Source organism: Rhea americana, unplaced genomic scaffold, assembly GCF_003343005.1.
Source record: "Rhea americana isolate MKP2758 unplaced genomic scaffold, rheAme1 scaffold_220, whole genome shotgun sequence".
In the NCBI taxonomy this organism is placed as follows: Eukaryota; Metazoa; Chordata; class Aves; order Rheiformes; family Rheidae; genus Rhea; species Rhea americana.
In genome coordinates, this window is record NW_028186330.1 from 194497 (window position 1) to 212081 (window position 17585).

General features: G+C 40.0%; 1 protein-coding gene across 6 annotated transcripts in view; it reads left to right on the forward strand.

Moving 5' to 3' along the window:
* Window positions 1-17585, forward strand: part of COBL (cordon-bleu WH2 repeat protein) — a 158541-nt gene that overhangs the window by 51274 nt on the left and 89682 nt on the right. For 3 of the 6 annotated variants that reach the window (XM_085305456.1, XM_085305457.1, XM_085305461.1), the window contains exons 3-7: window positions 2090-2300; window positions 3003-3231; window positions 5148-5192; window positions 7740-7834; window positions 11637-11720. In XM_085305456.1, the coding sequence (XP_085161582.1) occupies window positions 2090-2300; window positions 3003-3231; window positions 5148-5192; window positions 7740-7834; window positions 11637-11720 (664 nt within the window). The remainder of the gene's footprint in view (window positions 1-2089; window positions 2301-3002; window positions 3232-5147; window positions 5193-7739; window positions 7835-11636; window positions 11721-17585) is intronic. The other 3 variants (XM_085305459.1, XM_085305458.1, XM_085305460.1) reach the window with 3 other exon arrangements.

Consider the following 17585-nt stretch of genomic DNA (forward strand, 5'->3'; position numbering starts at 1 on the left):
AAAAAAAAACACTAGTAAATAGAGCACCAGGTACTGCAGTTTTGTTTATTTGCTTTTCTCTGAAACAGTAGTAATAAAGTTGAGGGGAAAAAAAGCATGCAAACTTCACTTTAAAAGAAATATATGTGAACAGACAAGCTGAGATCTTTATCAGAGAYGCTTTAAAATGCTCACTGCTGCATAGCATAATGATATTCATGTAAATATTGGTGTATGTGGGGTTCTCTTACATTTTGGATTTAGTACGTGTGAATGTGTCAATTGCTTTGTGGCTTGCTGCATTTGAATTAACTATGGTTGCAAAATACAGACCTTTACAACATAGCACGGTGCCAGAGCCACAGCCATGAGAGAATGTCACGAAATGACCTGATACGCATTGCTGTTTGGATGCCCTTTATACGAGCTCACYAGTTATCCCGGTGCTCTATTTTTCGGAAGCCCTTTACACGTCTAACAATATCCATCTTCCTTGTTTGATTTCAGTCATCATCGTCTGACTAATTTTTGTTCCTTTAAATACGTACACYTATTTCAGATTTTCCAGGTTTACCACTGTCTTGGCTCACAGTGAATATAGCTCAGTTAAACTTGAAAGAAGTTACTAAAAAGAAGGTATTCGAGTTATTTCTCATTATTTGCATAGTAAGAGCTGTTATCTTGCATGTATTTCAGTCTTTTGCCTGTTAACAAGAGATTGGGCCCATTTTCCACTTTTCTGTCTCCATAGTTAACACCCCAAAAGCTTTTATTGGTTTTGTAACAAGTTGTGTGCCATCAGCATATGCCTAGGAATAAGATGAGCAGCGTCTGCAGAGCAGGGTTGCAGCTGCCCACAGCTTGCAGCTGAGGGAGATCTTGAGCTACAGATGTAATGGTGGTGGCTCATAACCTGGGAAGACTTGTATGTGTGTGTGAATTTGTCTGCGTTTTGAATCTGTATGTAGTTTTTTCCAGTTTACACACAAAAAAAAAGTGACAGTTCTTTGGGGAATGCACTGTCTATACAGTTACTTCCACAAACATATCCCATGTGTATTACAGGCTTTAGGTAGGGCTGCTCAGAGTTCATTTTTTTTTTTTTTTGTTTTGATTTTTTTTTCCCCAATTTTGGTGACAAATACCAGTTTACTGAAACCAAAACTGTTCAGAAACGTACTGTCTTCAATAAATCTGATTTCTCTGGACCGAGATAGAATTTGGGGGAGGCAAGGGTGGTGGTGGTGGTGATAGTGAACACTTTGATACCTTGGGAACAGAATGGATTTCAGAGGTATGAAGGAAATTAGTTCGTATCTATGCTGTGCTAGACAGCATCAAGATGCCTTGGTCTGGTCCGGTGAATGCTGAGTGACTGACACCCGACGGAGTAACTCCGAGCAGGGGCATGGAACAAGGGAGGGGTTAATGACCGATTCCTTAACCTCGTGTTTTAAGGATCATATCTACAATCGGAGTTAACCACAATACAAATAGTTGAAGCTAGATCTTTTTATCCTGAGTAAATTTCTTCACCAAATAAATGTGGAGGGGATCTGTTAGTCTTGGAAATATTACAGGTGTTGAGTGAATTGGGTGGGGGGAAACAAGGCCGCAAACTTTTAAATCGGAAAAAATTCCCATCAACCTCTTGTCCTGGATTCAAATGCTCAATTTTGGTTTATGCGGTGGCTCAAATCTAGGTAGAGTTTAATGTACCTCGAGTGAATTACTTATTTATACCTTGTCTTCATGTTAAAGACCAGTGTTTGAATTGCAGAACTTAATACATTGCGTTTAGCAGATAAGATGCACTTTGTTCGTGGCTTATGTTTGTAAGTGCTGTTATTGGCAGTGGTATCTGCCTCCTAGTGGACAATTAATTGCCAGCTCATAAACACACACTGAAGTGAGAATACATTTAATTCCTAACATTTTTATCTGATTCGCTTAGCATTTCAAAGCATTAGTGCTGTTCCCTCCCAGAGATGTTTAGCTAGTGACACCTGTGCAACTTGGGCTGTCTTTGTGCTTACATATAAAATTGCAGTAACATTTTTGACAACTATTTTTTCCTCTCTACTAACAGTGAGCATCTTCTTTTCTGCAGTAAAGCTGTGATGGATCTGTTGGTTGATTTATGCAGCCGGTATCACTTGAATCCAGCCCAGCACAGTCTTGAACTGAGGTCTTGGGGGATGCAGCAACCTTTGAGTTACAAACCGAATACTTTGATAGGAGCACTGGATGTGCAGACAGTACTTCTGAAGGAGAAGATTACTGAAGAAAAGACAAAGCGACCTCTGCCAAGGGTCCCCGAGGTCAGTACTCTGGGGGGGGAAAGCAGCGACGCAAATCATCGTTTCATTCCTGTGACTGCAAGCACCAAGGCACTTTCTTCCCATTTCATCAACCTTTCAACCAGACGGGAGAGGTGTGAGATTGGCTGTAAGCTGCTTTACTGGCTTCACTGATTTGCACACAAACCGGCGGTTACCAGCCGTGCATTTGCAGAAAATGTTATATTGCGTGCAGTTAGATGGATGAAGTCTCCTTTTGTAAAGACTGCTGATGGAAGCAGCTCAATGACTGGAATTAACAGGAGTGACTGAAACGAGGATTGTAGGGTGGTAGGTGAGGTTTGAGGGTTTTCTGTCTGCCCTCTTTTTTATGGGAGGTTTAGGGGGAGTTTTTTTGTTTTTATTTTCTGCTTCTCTGGAGAGTTGGTGGAGTTCTAGAAAAGTAAATTTTGAGGAAAAGAATTCTTTATCAAAAATGCAGGAAAAGATTGATCATAAATGTATTCGCAGTGTTGTGCAGATTCAGAAACAGCTATCTTCCAAATATTTGTTCATTCAAGTTTATATTAGTGGGAATTATATATATTATATATATTATATATTAGTGGGATTATATTGCCTAGGAGGAGTCGTGATGGCCTGGGTGTCCCCATCACCTTTCTCACTCTAAGGGAGCGCAGCCGTCGCTGGATGAGGGCTGAGAACTTGTGTGTGTTTCTGCAGAAGTCGGTGAGGCTGGTCGTGAATTACCTGAAGACACAGAAGACTGTGGTTCGAGTTAGTCCGGAGGTGCCCCTCCACCACATCCTTCCCGCTATTTGTGAGAAGTGCGAAGTCAGCCAGGAGCACGTTGTCCTCCTGCGCGACAGTGTCACTGGGGAGGAGCTGGAGCTCACCAAGTCCTTGGAGGAGCTGGGCATAAAGGAGCTGTACGCCTGGGACAGAAAAAGAGGTGAGCCGAGGCGGGAAGCGGGCGCTGCTGGCTTGGATGGCGTGCCAGCGGTGTTACGGGTGACTTAGCGTGTTCGCGCTCTCCTTGCTTTGAGGCGTGACTTAAATAGGAGGGTGACATTTCAGCCGGGTCCTGCGCGCCCGGCCCGGAGCAGCCGYGTCCCCGGGAGCCCCCAGCTGCTCTCGCCCAGGCCAGGGGCCAGCAGCCGGTGAGCTGGCCGAGCAYCGCCAAAGGAGGAGCTTCGCTGCCTCCCCATCCGCCGTCGGTGCGGGAGCGCGTGACCCCGTCCTCGGCCGGGACGGGCAGGAGGAGGAGGCATGCCCTAGCCGCGGCCACCGCAGGAGCTGGGAGGGAGAGGTGAGCTGGCGTAGCCCAGGGCTGGCGCGAGCGCTCCTCCGCTGGGCAAAGTCACTGCTGCTTTAGCGAAGACGAGCTGAGGGGGTATCTGCCTTTAAACTTCGCTCTCTTGTTTATTCCTCCCTCCTCTTTTAGACTGTATTCCCACGGCGGCTCCTTGGGCTGGAGTCTCAGCAGCCTGAGCGGTGTTCRGATGGCATAAATATTAAGCGTGCTTTAAAAATACACCTTGACAAGTGCTATTTCCTTTGAGGGCAGAAAGGGCTATTGATTAAAATTGTTCCCTGCAGTTTGTCTCAGTCAGTATTACTTCCAGTGCAGTAGATGTCCTTATTTATTGTTTAGATAACGTCAGTTTTGTGTGCGGTGTGCAGCGGGCTTATATTTTATTTATACAGTAATTTATTTATGTTGGTGTTCCAGATCTGCTTTCAAACCTCTCTGGTAAGTGACAATTCTACCTCTGTGTGAGCCAAATTTCAGCGAGTTTAGTCTTTTAAGCAAGCTGAATGTCTCCTTTTCCTTTGAATTGTCAGGATGCTCAAAAAAGTCGCTGACAAGATGTCATAACTCCGTTGCGTGTTTTTCTTTTTCCAAGACACATTTACTGTAATTAAGCCAACCATTTTGGAGCGACATACTGAACATGCAGCGCATTCAACGGGAGAGCATACGTCAGGGACAGCTTACAGAGTAATTAGCTGAGGCCTTCCTTAAGCCCATTTTCTTTAAAACTGAATGCACTGGTGTATTCTGGTACAATATGGGCCCTTGAGTCCAGGTACAGCTTGGACAGATAGCTACGAGACTTGACTTTAGGGCTAGGATGACAGCTGAAAATCAAATAATGCTGCATAGTGTGCTGTTCTTTGCATCAGAAACAGGTTTTCTTTTATTCTCTTAACTTTTTAATACACCTTTCATCAGAATAAATAGCTCTCCAACCCGGACCGTATTTCGGCCTTTTTTGCCTCCTCCTACCCTGTCCTGCGCCCTGCTGTCTGATGAGGAAAAAAGTAAATTTTATATAAAGAAAAAAAATAGGGAAAGTTCCTTTTGTTTTAGCAAATTCCTTCCTCCCATATTCCGATCTTGAGTTTCTCTGTGCAGCGAGGAGGAGGTTTCGCCTACTTAATTGTCGGAAAAACGGACAGAGCTTTCAAGCGCGTCCTCGGCCACGAGCGGGGCACCGCTCTACTGAAAGCCAGGGCCACGTCTAGGAGCGGATTCGAGAAAAATGGAGCGCTTGCAAATGCCTCCTCCTCCTCCTCCGAGAGAGAGAGAGAAATACGCAGTTCCGAAGTTGCAACAGAAGCGTTGCCAAAGGACGAGCTCTGCTGCCACCTGCTTACGTAAATTGATTTAGCAGTTGAAGGAGCATCACGGCTGAATCGAACGAATACAAACGCTTCAAGTTGCATGTCTGTTCTAGACAAAATTTCCACTGTAGTGCTTAGGAAAACAAGTAAGGGGAGTAATGAATGAATACTGTGGCTTACTCAACAATATTAAAACTTTAATATGTTTTCTCTTGTCCTTTCATTGCCTACCTTTTCCAGTTCCTCCATCAAAAACTCAGTCTGAACCTTCTCTGAACTATAGAGGTACTGTACAAAACTGCTTAGGGAAAATCAGTCTTTCCTTCACATTATGTTTAGCGTGGTTTTGATAAGTAGATCTTTAAGAGAGTAGTGCTGTAGAGAAGCAAGCTTTTTTGCAGTCTGTGTTATCTTTTATACGGTGCTGTTTACGTGCCTGTGCTCTTGATTAGAGTGAAAACATTTGTGTGTACGCTGCTCCTTCARTAATTGCCGATAAAATGCCAGCAATTAACAAACGCTATCATTAACTGATATATGGTGTGGTATGCTTCTATATATAGACTCTAAGCTCTTTCTTGTTACCTCAGAAATGATTATTTGAATTTCAGAAATACTAAAATTACAGAGGCCTCACAGGTTCAAAATTCATATAGTAGCATAAATAGAATATTCTGTTATCTGGGAGATTTTCCACTAGTTTGAAAYATACTTGTAACTAAGCATTTTCATACCAAACTTAAATGTACCTATGTGCGGTAGATCACTCTGGATAGATACTGACCTCTGAATTGCAGTAGCTAAGACTTAACTAGATCACATTTGTGCTTCCATTTCTAGTTTTTTCAATAGAAAAAGTGTAGACTTTGTATATCCTCTTTCCCTGCTGAGTCTGTTATAATTCATTGGCTAAATCAAAATATCCTCAAGAAAGGTATGCTTGATTGTAGCTGGCTTGGCGGCTTTGCCTTCCTAGTAACCCTAAGGCAACCAAAGCGTTTTTGGAGCTAACTCCCACAGACTTTCAGGAAGGAAGGTAATCTGCCTCCCAGTGCCGAGCGATGGTCTGAATTGATCAGAGCCCAGTTGCAACTTGGCTTAGCCGAGTTGGTAAGAGCGTGGTGCTGCTAATGCCAAGGTCGCAGGTTCAATCCCAGTATGGGCTATGCTGAGGGCTGGACTGGATGATCTCCAGAGGTCCCTTCCAACCTTACCGCTCTATGAAACCTAGTATTTTTCTCCCTAGTTCCTCTGTCCTTATTTGCACTGGTTTCCTTTTATATAGAGCATAATACTAGAATCAAGATCTGCCTTATTTGTTTAAGAAAAATATATCAATCTAGATTCCTTGTTGTTTTGAGATGATATGTAGGATTTATAATCCCGATTCAGTTGAAGAGATTTATAAAAATTTTTGATAAAAATGTTGATGGTCAGCTGTTACTGGCTTATTACTGGCTTATGCTAGCACGTGATGTTGAAGACTCTGTGAGTGAGGGAATCATAATGATTCACATCTAGTTGCAGCCTGGCCCTGCACAGGAAAATACTCATTTCTAGCGAATGAGTGTAGGCAATGCTTCATATCTGAGAAGGCTAATGCTTTATTACTGTATTTCTTTGTAGTGGAGTCGCAGCCTTTCTTAAGGATAGTTTCTCCCTGTTTTCATCTGAGTTCATCATCTTTACTCTCTTACCATTCTTTAAACTACAGCATCTGTGATCTGTAACACTTTCTAACACTTGGCATTATTGATATGCAAAGTGATCCTGTGTGAAAATAATGTGCGTTGGGTGAAATGCAAATCAGTTTGCAGGAGTTCTGGGAGGTCGTTTGTTCTTGTTGTTTTTTTATTTTTTTATTTTTTTTGAGAAGTAGACCTTTATTTTATGGCAACAAACACATCATTTTGCATATGCTTCTTAATTACTATTAAACAAAGGAAATACAGAAGAAAGTGACATTTTTCTATACATGAAACTTCTGTGTGCTGGTGAGATGCTCTGATGTGCTTGGAACCAGGGAGAAATCCATATGATATTACACAGTGCRCATTAAAATTGAGGATTTACATTTGACTGGGCCTGGAAAATGGAAGAGCTTTACAAGCTGTATATTGAATGTCAGGCTAATGATCTGTAACACATGATCTTGTGTATTGCTCAGTGGGCTCTACTGGTGTTGGGAAGTTGAACGGAGACCAAATGGCCTGAGAATTTATACAGTTCATTAGCCAGTTCAGGAAGGACATGCATATTTTGAGCCCTTGCAGCCTCGAGCACACAGAAACTTGCCTCRCCTCCCACCTGAAACGAAGGCAGCAGGGCAAGACAAGACTGGCCTGGCTAGCCTGGTTTGGGCTCTAAGGAGAGCCCTGTTTCCAGAGCAGAGGTCTCTTCCCTCCTTTCAGAGCTCTGTCCAAATCCACGGCACGAGTCTTCAGGCCCATGGTGTTAAAGATACTCATCATCATTTTGAAAAGTTAAATTGGAAGTATTACAGTCCTCCATGAGTTTGAAAAAGATAAGCTATCTAACAAGCATTTTCAAAGACTAAGCAATTGGCTCTGGCATAGAATAGGTTTAATGGAAACTGAAGTTTATGAAATTASTGCCCTTTGCCTGCTGTAGGCTTTGGAACAAACTCAGAAGGAGTCAAAGTTCGAAAAAGAGAATGCGGGGTATGGCATTTACTTAGATAATTTGGTTCATAACTCCTCTAATGTACTTAGGCTCATAAAAATACAGCATTAAGTCAGGATATTTTAAAATAGTGATTTTCTGGTTCTTTATTTCAGAAAAGTAAAATGTATTCCGTTATACTTGTTTCAGAACCAAGTCGAAAGGCCTCAGTAAGCAATGATGCAATAGAAAAAGAAAAGCGAGGATTTCTGGGATTTTTCAAAGCTAACAAAAGAAACAGCAAGGTAAGTGTTCAGTAGTCTTTTACCTTGCTAACAAGAATTTCTTTCTTTCCGGTTGTATTTTGCTTGTGAGTGCTATCTTGTGTTTGTTTTTTCAGGCAGCCTTCTCTTAGCAGATGCATAAACCACGTTTAAGCAGTAYGTCTTGATGGAGTTTTAAGCTGCCAGTTGAACGAACTGGGCTTGTGCATTTAACTCGTTTTTGAAATGCTAAGCATTAGAGTTCATAAGGCAGCAGTTTCAAGCAGCTGATTTTCCCCTAGTTAGTAGTGCTTAGAAAAAAATGCACTGATGTGGCATAGAGTACGTCATTCTAAGTAGCAAGCAGAATTCTCTCTTTAACAAAAGTTTCTTCTGTGCATGCACAGTATTCGGTTTCAAAGCCTTCGTGTCTTCAGTAAGACCTGTGCAGTCAAGTTACTGTCATTTCTGAGTATGCCAAAGTAATGAGTGAAATGTAGGATAAAAACATTACAGTACTAAAGGGAGTAATAAACTGAAGGATCAGTATCTACTGATATTCCTTTTTTTAACCTTTGTTTTTGAGCTGGAAGCTTTAAAAAAAATGAACAATTTTTTTTTTCAAAAAATGCATGGCTATTGGAGCTTTAAGGAAACAAAGTATCATATCCTGAATCATAAAGCTTTCCAGGAGCTGTCAGTGTTACAGTTTTTTTCCAGTGGTGGTTCTGGATTATTACTCCATGAACAGGTATGGGGATCTGTTTGTTTGTTTGTTTTTAACATTGTCTGCTAAAGGACTTGCTCCAGCTAAATTTGAGGTATAATTTCAGTTGCTAAATTTTTGATTATAAATTTTTGATTATAAAGTGTTTAACACTGTAGAATGTCAGAGTAGAAAAAGAATTTTCTTTTGTGTAATTTAAGTTACACCTCCAAGGCTTTTGCAGTGAAATCAGAGCCTGTCTGATTAACTGGTACTTAGAAACATATGCTTTGTTAGTGGCCTGGTGTTTCACTTGCCCTTTCCAATCTTCTCTATTGTATTTTTAATCTACATTAGTTTTCTGCCCTTTCAATTATAATCGTATTTGGAATGCTTTTGCCAGGCAATGGTTTCCTTTACAGACACTGGGAATTCCTGTATTGAAAAATCTAATCTTTCACAAATGCTGAGCTATTAACCTTTTAAGGAGGATACATGAAAGCTATTTTTTATGAGATAGGAAATCGRTCACTTCAAAGTGCTTATCCTCTAAGAAAATATTTCCCATTCAGAGTGGAATGAAAATTTAACACTGAAGCAATAACTCTGCATCGGCCTGGAAGAAGCTAGCAAGCAAGGAAACTTGCATATAAGCCTCTAGAGTCTACAGGACTGTGTTTCCTCTGAAGGAACTAAATATATTACAGCATACAGTATACTGCATTACAGCTTGTCCTCCGCTTCCATTTTACTGCATTTCGGTATGAAGCGTGGTGGTGGTGGAATTTTGCTTCCTGAAGCAGCTCGTATTCAGCTTGTAAAATATTTACACTTGCAACATCAGAAAACTTSGCTATGAAGAATACAGATTCTGTGGTTTCCACACTGAGTTTCTCATAGCTGTTAGGTTTGAGATGAAAGTTTTAAGATTCCAAACTCCTTATGTATCCTCCCCTTTTGTATTCTCTTTCTCATTTTTGTCAATCGGTGACGTGTGAGGTGATACTATGGATTTTTTTAATATCTCTTCTAATAGAGAGTAGGGATACTGAGGATCAGTTAATAGGCTATGTTAATATTTGACATGGGAGAAAATAGGAATGGCATAAACAAGCATGAGTAGCAGATTTTAAATCTGTGATAAAGGTGCAAGTCTTACTAGTCTTGCTAATTCTGGCAAGTTAATTGACTTTTCTTGATAACTCTTGTATTTCATTCTCGCTCTCAAATGACAAATAGTCTATAAGAAGAGAGATTAAAACAGTCACTTTGTTTAGACCAGCAAGGAAGTTACCATTGCCTTTTCAGTATGAATGTCCAGCAGTTTGAACTGAAGCAGAGAGAAGAGTTACTTAACACTAAAGGATAGCACAGCACACAAGAGTAAGTATACATTAACTGGCCATGAAGTTTTCTAGCCCAACCAGCAGTGAAACTGTTGGAACAGACTTAGTTAGCAAAATGAGGACAAATTAATTAAAGTTCTTTACTTAAAAGATTTGATAGGTTTTGATAGGTTTGATAGGTTTTTGAAGGCACTGCCCTGTGATTTCAGGGTACTGGAGTCTATAGGCCAGGAAGTCTCCTACAATTCTCTGGTCTTTACTGTGTTACTCCCTTAGAGTTTTTTACTACTTCACAAGACTTCAGTTGCCTCCACTAATTAGTTTTAGTTTTTGGGGGGTCTCATTTTGTCTTATGATTTGCAGTGATTCTGTATGCATGCATTCATGCATGGTCTGTATTTTACAACTAGTTGATACTAACTGTCTGAAGGCTTGAACAGAAGCAGTACCACAGAGTTGTAGGCATTTACAAGGGGATGAGTTTTCCTKTGCAAGGGAAGAAGAGAGTGTTAGCCCGGGCTGCAAACTGCCCTGGATCCGATGTCACTCCACGCCGTGGGCCTGTGCTCAGATTTCCTTCTTCACCTCACATGCCTACATGCATGCCGTTTTATTTTATTTTTTTCCCCCTCTCTATCCCTCCCAGTTAGCTCACTGAAGGGAATAACCATGGTGTGACAATACACTGGATCAAACTTGCAGAGTTTTTTTTCCTGGCGTATTAAAAACAACACGGCACAGGATGGAAAACAGAGACCTATTCTCATGTTTGGTACAAATGTGTTCAGAGTATTTCTTTGGTTAACTTTGTGCTGGCAGGCTTAATGCCAGATCTGGTATCATCTTGTTCACTCCATTCTAATTTTATGCTGGATCAGTTACCCTCTCTTCTCCTGCAGCTGGCATAAAAACAGAAGAGTGGCATAAACTCCATATATTTTTGATATAAAATGTGCCCAAGGCTAAAGCTGAATCAAACTGGCACTGCTAAGCAATCCAGTAGTGCAGAGATCCTGTGCAGACGATATGAAGTCTCAGCTTGAGAAGCATGTATGTGAGCACAGAGAAGCAGTCCTATGAATGCTGTGTGTGCGGAGAGGTGCCTTGCTTGTTCCCCTGGCACAGTAGGCGTAGCAGAGACTAGTCCTTGGTGCTGCAGGAGCTGTTTGCTACCCGTTTGCCTTCTTTTTCTTTTAAAATGTTCTATTTGTTTCCTTATATTCCTGGAAGAGAAGACTGAGGGGGGATCTTATCAATGTGGATAAGTGCCTGAAGGGAGGGTGTCAAGGGGACGGGGACAAACTCTTTGCAGTTGCCCCGTGTGACAGGACAAGAGGCAATGGGCAGAAATTGAAGCACAGGAAGTTCCACCTGAACGTGAGGGGGAATTTCTTCCCTGTGAGAGTGACGGAGCACTGGACCAGGTTGCCCAGAGAGGTTGTGGAGTCTCCTTCTCTGGAGATCTTCAAGGTCCGCCTGGATGCAACCCTGTCTAATGTGCTMTAGGTGACCCAGCTTGAGCAGGGAGGTTGGACTAGATGATCTCCAGAGGTCCCTTCCAACCTTACTGATTCTATGATTCTATTCTTAAATTGTTCTGCCAATAGTTTTCTTTTCTTGCCCATCAGAGAAATTTTGGGAACAACTTCAGTGTTTCTCAGCAGTTGGGTCTAGCACTACTGAGGCAATTTGTCTTGGTTGTGTGATGAGGTTTGATGCTTTGCTCTGGCATGGTTTTGCTCTGTTTTTTTTCCTTTGCCACTGCTGTGTAGGATACTTATTTGTGTTGCAGACAGAAGAACACTTGAGGATGAGCAGAGAATGTGGTGAGGAGGATGTTTTTAGTTCTACATCTACAAGTGAAGGAAGCTTGGATGTAAGTACTAACATGGCTTGTAGACGCTATTGCATTCCCATTAGACCCTGCAGTTTGAACTACCAGAAACCGCTGCTCTTCTCTATGCTTAGCCAAGTAGAAGTAGAAATAGCATACTTCATAGCCATCCTCCCGAATTAGTCATCTGTGTATGGTTCACACATCTAGGTGCAATGCATTATCTTCAAGTAAATTTTTTGCTAGCTTCAGTATAAATAAGGTTTCTCTCAGTGTTAAATTCTAAGCAGTTATGAGCAAGAAGTAGTTTAATGAAGGAGGTAGATGTTGTCCTCATTTGAATGGGACTCTAAGTCAGTGACCATACTKCATGGAGCAAACATACATTTTCTATATCAGAAACAATTAGTGAGGGCTTTTCTTTCTTAAAGCTATAAATCTGCACCTCTTATTTATGTCCCTTTACATGTCTTCTCTGAGCATGGCAGTATTCCAGCTGTTTCTTATGTAGCTTGGGGGTGGAGATTGGAGAGTACTTTTGTTTTGAATGCCAGAAATAGCAAGAGAGATTTTTGTTAGGTGCTTCAGTAGGTTTTGGGGTGTTAAAATACTATGAATCAGATCTGGAAAGGTTTTTAAGTGCCTGACAGGTAGACCTGTAATCCAAATTACTTGGCTTTAGGTATCTAATTAGGAACCGTTAATCTTGAATACTTCCAGAAGGCTTTTCTGGTAGATCAGTGATCACAGTAAATGGAGTCCCTTTTTGTTGCATTGCTTAATTACTTGGCTTTTTGTCATCATATTTTCTAAACTCGGAGAAGACTGTGTTGATGACATGATAGAAGCCTGAAATGTGAGGCTTGTCTCTGAATACCTCTTTTAGAAACAAATAAATGGAAAAGGAGTGCTGACCCGTAAAATGTGCAGCTCATTAGTCATGGAGAAGAATGCCAGAAAATWGTGAATAAATGAAGGAGGAGGAGGGAGATAGCAGAACCCAGATAAAAAGGATCAAATAAAAGAAGTCAAAAGGTGAAAATAGGTGGAGAAGTGATTGGCTGTGGGGTTAAAAAGCATCCAACTTGGCAAATTTGTGAAGACTTGATAATGAAAGAATACAGAGGGGTGAAACCTGCTTACAACACTATAAATTCTGATCGTGCTACGAAGAAGAGCAATGTTTTACTGAGAAAGCTCTATCAATGTAAAGTTTTAGTAGAAAGTGATATGTGTAGTTGGAATAAATATACCAAATCAGAGTATAAAGAAAACTTTGGGAAGGTCTACCACAATAAAATCTGCTTGTAGTTTGCCTTCAGTAGCATTGTACATTAAGCTCAATGTCTTGATACCAAAGTACTGCAAGAGAAAGAGGAGGAGGAGGGATTCCAGTGAGGATATGGAAGTAGTTCAGATACTCTGAACTGCCTTAATGTTAGTGTACTCAGAAGAGGAATGTCTCTTCATTTATTTTTGTAGGGAGTCTAATAGGGCAGGTCACAAATAAAGACCTTTCTTTTTCTTTTAACACTAATGAGAAAAGTTTTCAAAATTATCATGAGCGTACAACTTTGTCTTTTAAAAAAACAGTTAAGGTGCAAAGGAGTCTCGTAGTAAGAGGTAAAGAAATGTCTCCTTTTTATTTAGTTACTCAGTCAGTTACATGAACATGCTCATGTCAGATTTAAACTTGTTTTCTTTTTCCTCGTAAGAGCGATTAATCTTCAAGAACAATGCAGCTATTGTTCAGTGTTTACTTCTTTCACTTCTGACTTGACATTTRTTTGTATGAGCGCTGATTCTGCTAGGATGTAAGCATATACTTACATGAAGGTATTGAAGTCATTCCATTTAAATTGTTAAAGCTTGCAGAAAATGCACAGAATAAGTGTAACTGATTTGCTCAGTAGGACAGAAAGTCCATCCATCAAACCAGCTAGATGGGCCTGAGGAAAAGGGTAAACAGTTATGACGGCTTAGGGGGGAAAGTTCTACAATACGCTAAGCTTGTCTTTTTTTCTTTTTTTAACTAAAGGAAGATAAAATTCAAGTGGAAGTTCCATTGAGCAGGGCAATTTTTATTTTTTTACATATGGTTTAGCAGTTACTTATGGGCTGGACTTTGAGATCCTTAGCCAGTCTGASCAATTCTTTATTGTACTGGTTGCTCCAAAGACAGTCTCACTGATGAGCTTCAGAGGAGCTGGGAGTCCTTATTGCCACTGAGTGCTCTCTTACGTAGCCCTAAATGTGAAATATACATTTAGAGCTCATTATACAGAAGAATTGCCACTGAAGTAAGATGRGACTTTTAGCAAAATGTCACCCAATAGAAGCTTCCTCTATTAYTTCTGCAAGTCTCCTTTCCTTTGCTATTTTGAGTCATCTTCAAAGTATTTTGTGTTGCTGTGTGGATATCAAAGCCAGAGCTTCAGATTTATTTGTGAGGGGAGAATAGTTTGGCATTAACTTTCAGAGGTTCTCTTCAGCATAGTGCAAGGAAGTGGACTGGCTGGTTCAATAAAGTCCTTGTTTGTAAGGAAATGGGCAGTTCAGTGAAGTAGTACTGAGGTAAGAGCATRACAGAGAACTTTACTATGCTTAACTTAAACCCTTTTCTCAGTGTGTCAGTGATCTGCACTGCACTGTGGAAAAGATAATGATTCTGTTCTAGTTAGTGTTTGTTTGAAAACTGGGCAATAAGAAGGAATGGTATAAAGCTGTAAGAAATAGACCTTTGGAACTAAATCAAGCAGAAGWTATGKTTTTTCTTTTTAACCATAAAACCATTCTCAGTGGCATATTTATCTAAATATTATTGCAATTATTAACGCCTCTTRAAAGTATTCAGAGTTGTTGATGGGTAAACAGATTTGTCAAAGTCCGTATGGGAGAGTCAACACTTGGTTTGGAGSTGAAAGGACACTTATTCACAGTATCATGAAAAATTAAGGAGAGAAGAGAATGAGGAGCYTGTTAACGCCTTAAAGTGAATTAAAAATGTAAGAAAAGAATTTTCTTTGATAATCCGTAGCACGCAACGGTTCATTGTAACGTATGTCAGTAAATGATTTAATGGATATGAAATCTAATGGAGTATCATAGATTATGCAGAAATCTCTTCCTAATTCTCTATTGGTTTTATGCTAAGTAGATGACCATATGTCCAGTGTAACTTTTCACAAATCAAATGCTATTAAAATATACTCATGAATATAAACACAATACACAAAGTARTTGAAAATTGCTGCGCACTTTACCATATTCCTCTTTGTGTGCCAAAGGCATACGATCTTACAGCTGGAATTTAGAACGGCTGGGGAAAAAAAGGAGTTTAAGTCATCTCTGCCGCTTGGTGTCACTGTCCTCAAATAAACAGCTGATCAAGCTGAAACCCAGTATTTGGAACACGGTACTAAAATWAGTTGTTTTTATTTTGAGGGTCTTTGTGTTTTCATAAATCAAGAGTACGAAAACACATCCCAAGTGCTGAACGATGTGTATCTCCCATGTGGAATTTGTTTATGTAATAAATCAGCTTGGGAGAAAATATTTATAAGTACAGCCAGGGACACTTATCAGAGGTTTTGAAACTTCAGCACAAAGTCTTATCATAGAAGGTTTCTCCAGTTCAAGACAGGACTTCAGTGTTTGAAGATTTTCATCAGGACATGTGGGACAAAGTCTTGAAAATCTGGTCTTCAGTCCAAATACGGATGTTACTCATGGCTGAGGGTCAGTGGATGAGGCACAGAGTCCAGTAGTTCCGTGCTTAATGGAGCTATGTCACAGCCATTGTTATATATGTTCGTGACYGTATATACTATCTATATACCTAAACTATCAGAACAATTCAATGTCATCTTAGTCCCAAAAGATTGGCAGGTATATTTAGGATATGTGTAAGGTTTTTTTCTACATTTTAGTATGTACACAAAAAGCAAGGTCAGCTTTCAGAAGAAAAATACTGTGCTAACGTTTGAAAAAGTTACCAGAATTTTAACCATTACCAATTTGGGCAGTCACTTTTTAAATGCTGTGAACAGCTATTCCCCATGGAGACCTTGTTAGAATATGTTGTTTACCTTTGCAGGATTTTGTTTACTATTGGTATTGGTATAGTCTAATTTTTTATTCCTGGAGACAGCAGGAGTTATACCATTAATGATGTAATTTCCCAACCCGGGGTGGTTGTGAGAGGGATCAAGTACTGTTATGCAAAAGTAAATGAAAATGTGATGGCTTTTGACCAGATCTGGCCYGAGCTGGTCATTGAATACCATGTCCTCTGTCAAGGATTTCACCTCACATAGCCATGTACTGTTTTAGGCAGTAACAAAGCTGTAGCAATGAGAATACTATCCATGTGATCTAAATGGGAGTGAATACCCAAATACTTTTAATATTTCAATGTTTATGATGATCAYGTTTACTCTAAATTAATGTTTTCGTGCTATTCTTGCTTCTTGATATTCTAGCAATGTCTAAAGTGTTGGTTACATATATTTGTTTGTACTTGCAGGACCAAATCCTAGGATATCTCTATTACCTCTTTTATGGGTAGAGCTATTTATATACATTGTCAAAAGCATAGTTTGTGATCTGGCTTTGAAAGATTTTTGCTTAGTTTGGGCTTGTTTGCAAAATGCATAATCCAGCAAAAGGGATGTGGAGAGTTCTCTAAAAATTACAGCAGTTGGATCTGTCCCCTCCAGTCTTCTGTTAAAGGGTATCTGTAAATCAGTAGTTAGTGCCAGTGGATGACACTCACAAAGATAGCATAGTTATGAATGTTTTCAGTTGTGCAACTGTTTACATTTGGGGGAAAAATAGATATAATAAATACCAGATATCTCAGAATTAGGTTTGTCATCTCCTTGAGTTAGTTTTATTTTGATACTTTATGATACTCTCTGGAAAAAATACTTTGTTGTTAGCTTTTCTTTGTGAGAAACTTGGTGAGTTGGCCAGAGCCAACTGGCTTGTGACTGGCATTCAGAGTATTTAAATAGACATCAAAGAGGAGAGTCATCAACTTTCTCCTTGTCTACCGAGGACAGGACAAAAAGTAATTGGCATTATTTATGGCAGGAGAGATAACATAGATATTAGACAAAATTGAGGTTGCATTGCACATGCTTGATTCTGCCTGRGAGCAGAGGAATGGATTAGGTGGACTATGGAGGTCACCCTTTCAGCCAGAGTTATGCCTGCTGGAGACATGCATCTGCACCCACTTTCCTCTGTGGTGTGCACTGTAGGATATTCACTTTCTTCATTCATATAAACTATACATTTATATATTTACTATCTTTAGTTTTTTCTTACAACATGTAGAAGCATGCTAGTGATAGCAGAAGGCAAGAGCTTAATTGCCTGCCACCAAACTTCAAGTTCTTCCTCCAGAAAATGGTGTTACTAGACCTCTTCAAAGAAAAGAACCAGCTGAACTACTTTGTACTTTGTAAAAAAAAAAAAAAAAAAAGAAAGAAAGAAAAAAAGAAAGAAAGAAAGCCTGAGGCAGACACCTGGAATAGAAAATCTCAGCTAATACGGTTAAAATTTCATAGCATTTAATGCACAAGCATTTAAAAACAGAATTTTTGAAAGAGAAGGGTTGGATGACCTCTGTATTGGCTGTGCTGCCTAGCTTAAGTACAATAGGATTGCCAGCTCGATACATTCAAAGTCATTTGTCAGCTCTCATCTTCACCACACAAGTCGCTTAAAATCATGTGATTTGATAAGAAATTATTTAAGATGACCTTCCCCCCCCCAATTTTGTTTTTAAGCCTCACAGATTTGCACAAGTCACATTTCTAAACTTCTTTTTTGCAACCATGGAGGYTTTATAAAACAACCCAAAAATTCTTATGTAATCACTAGTGTCCAGCAGCTGCATCT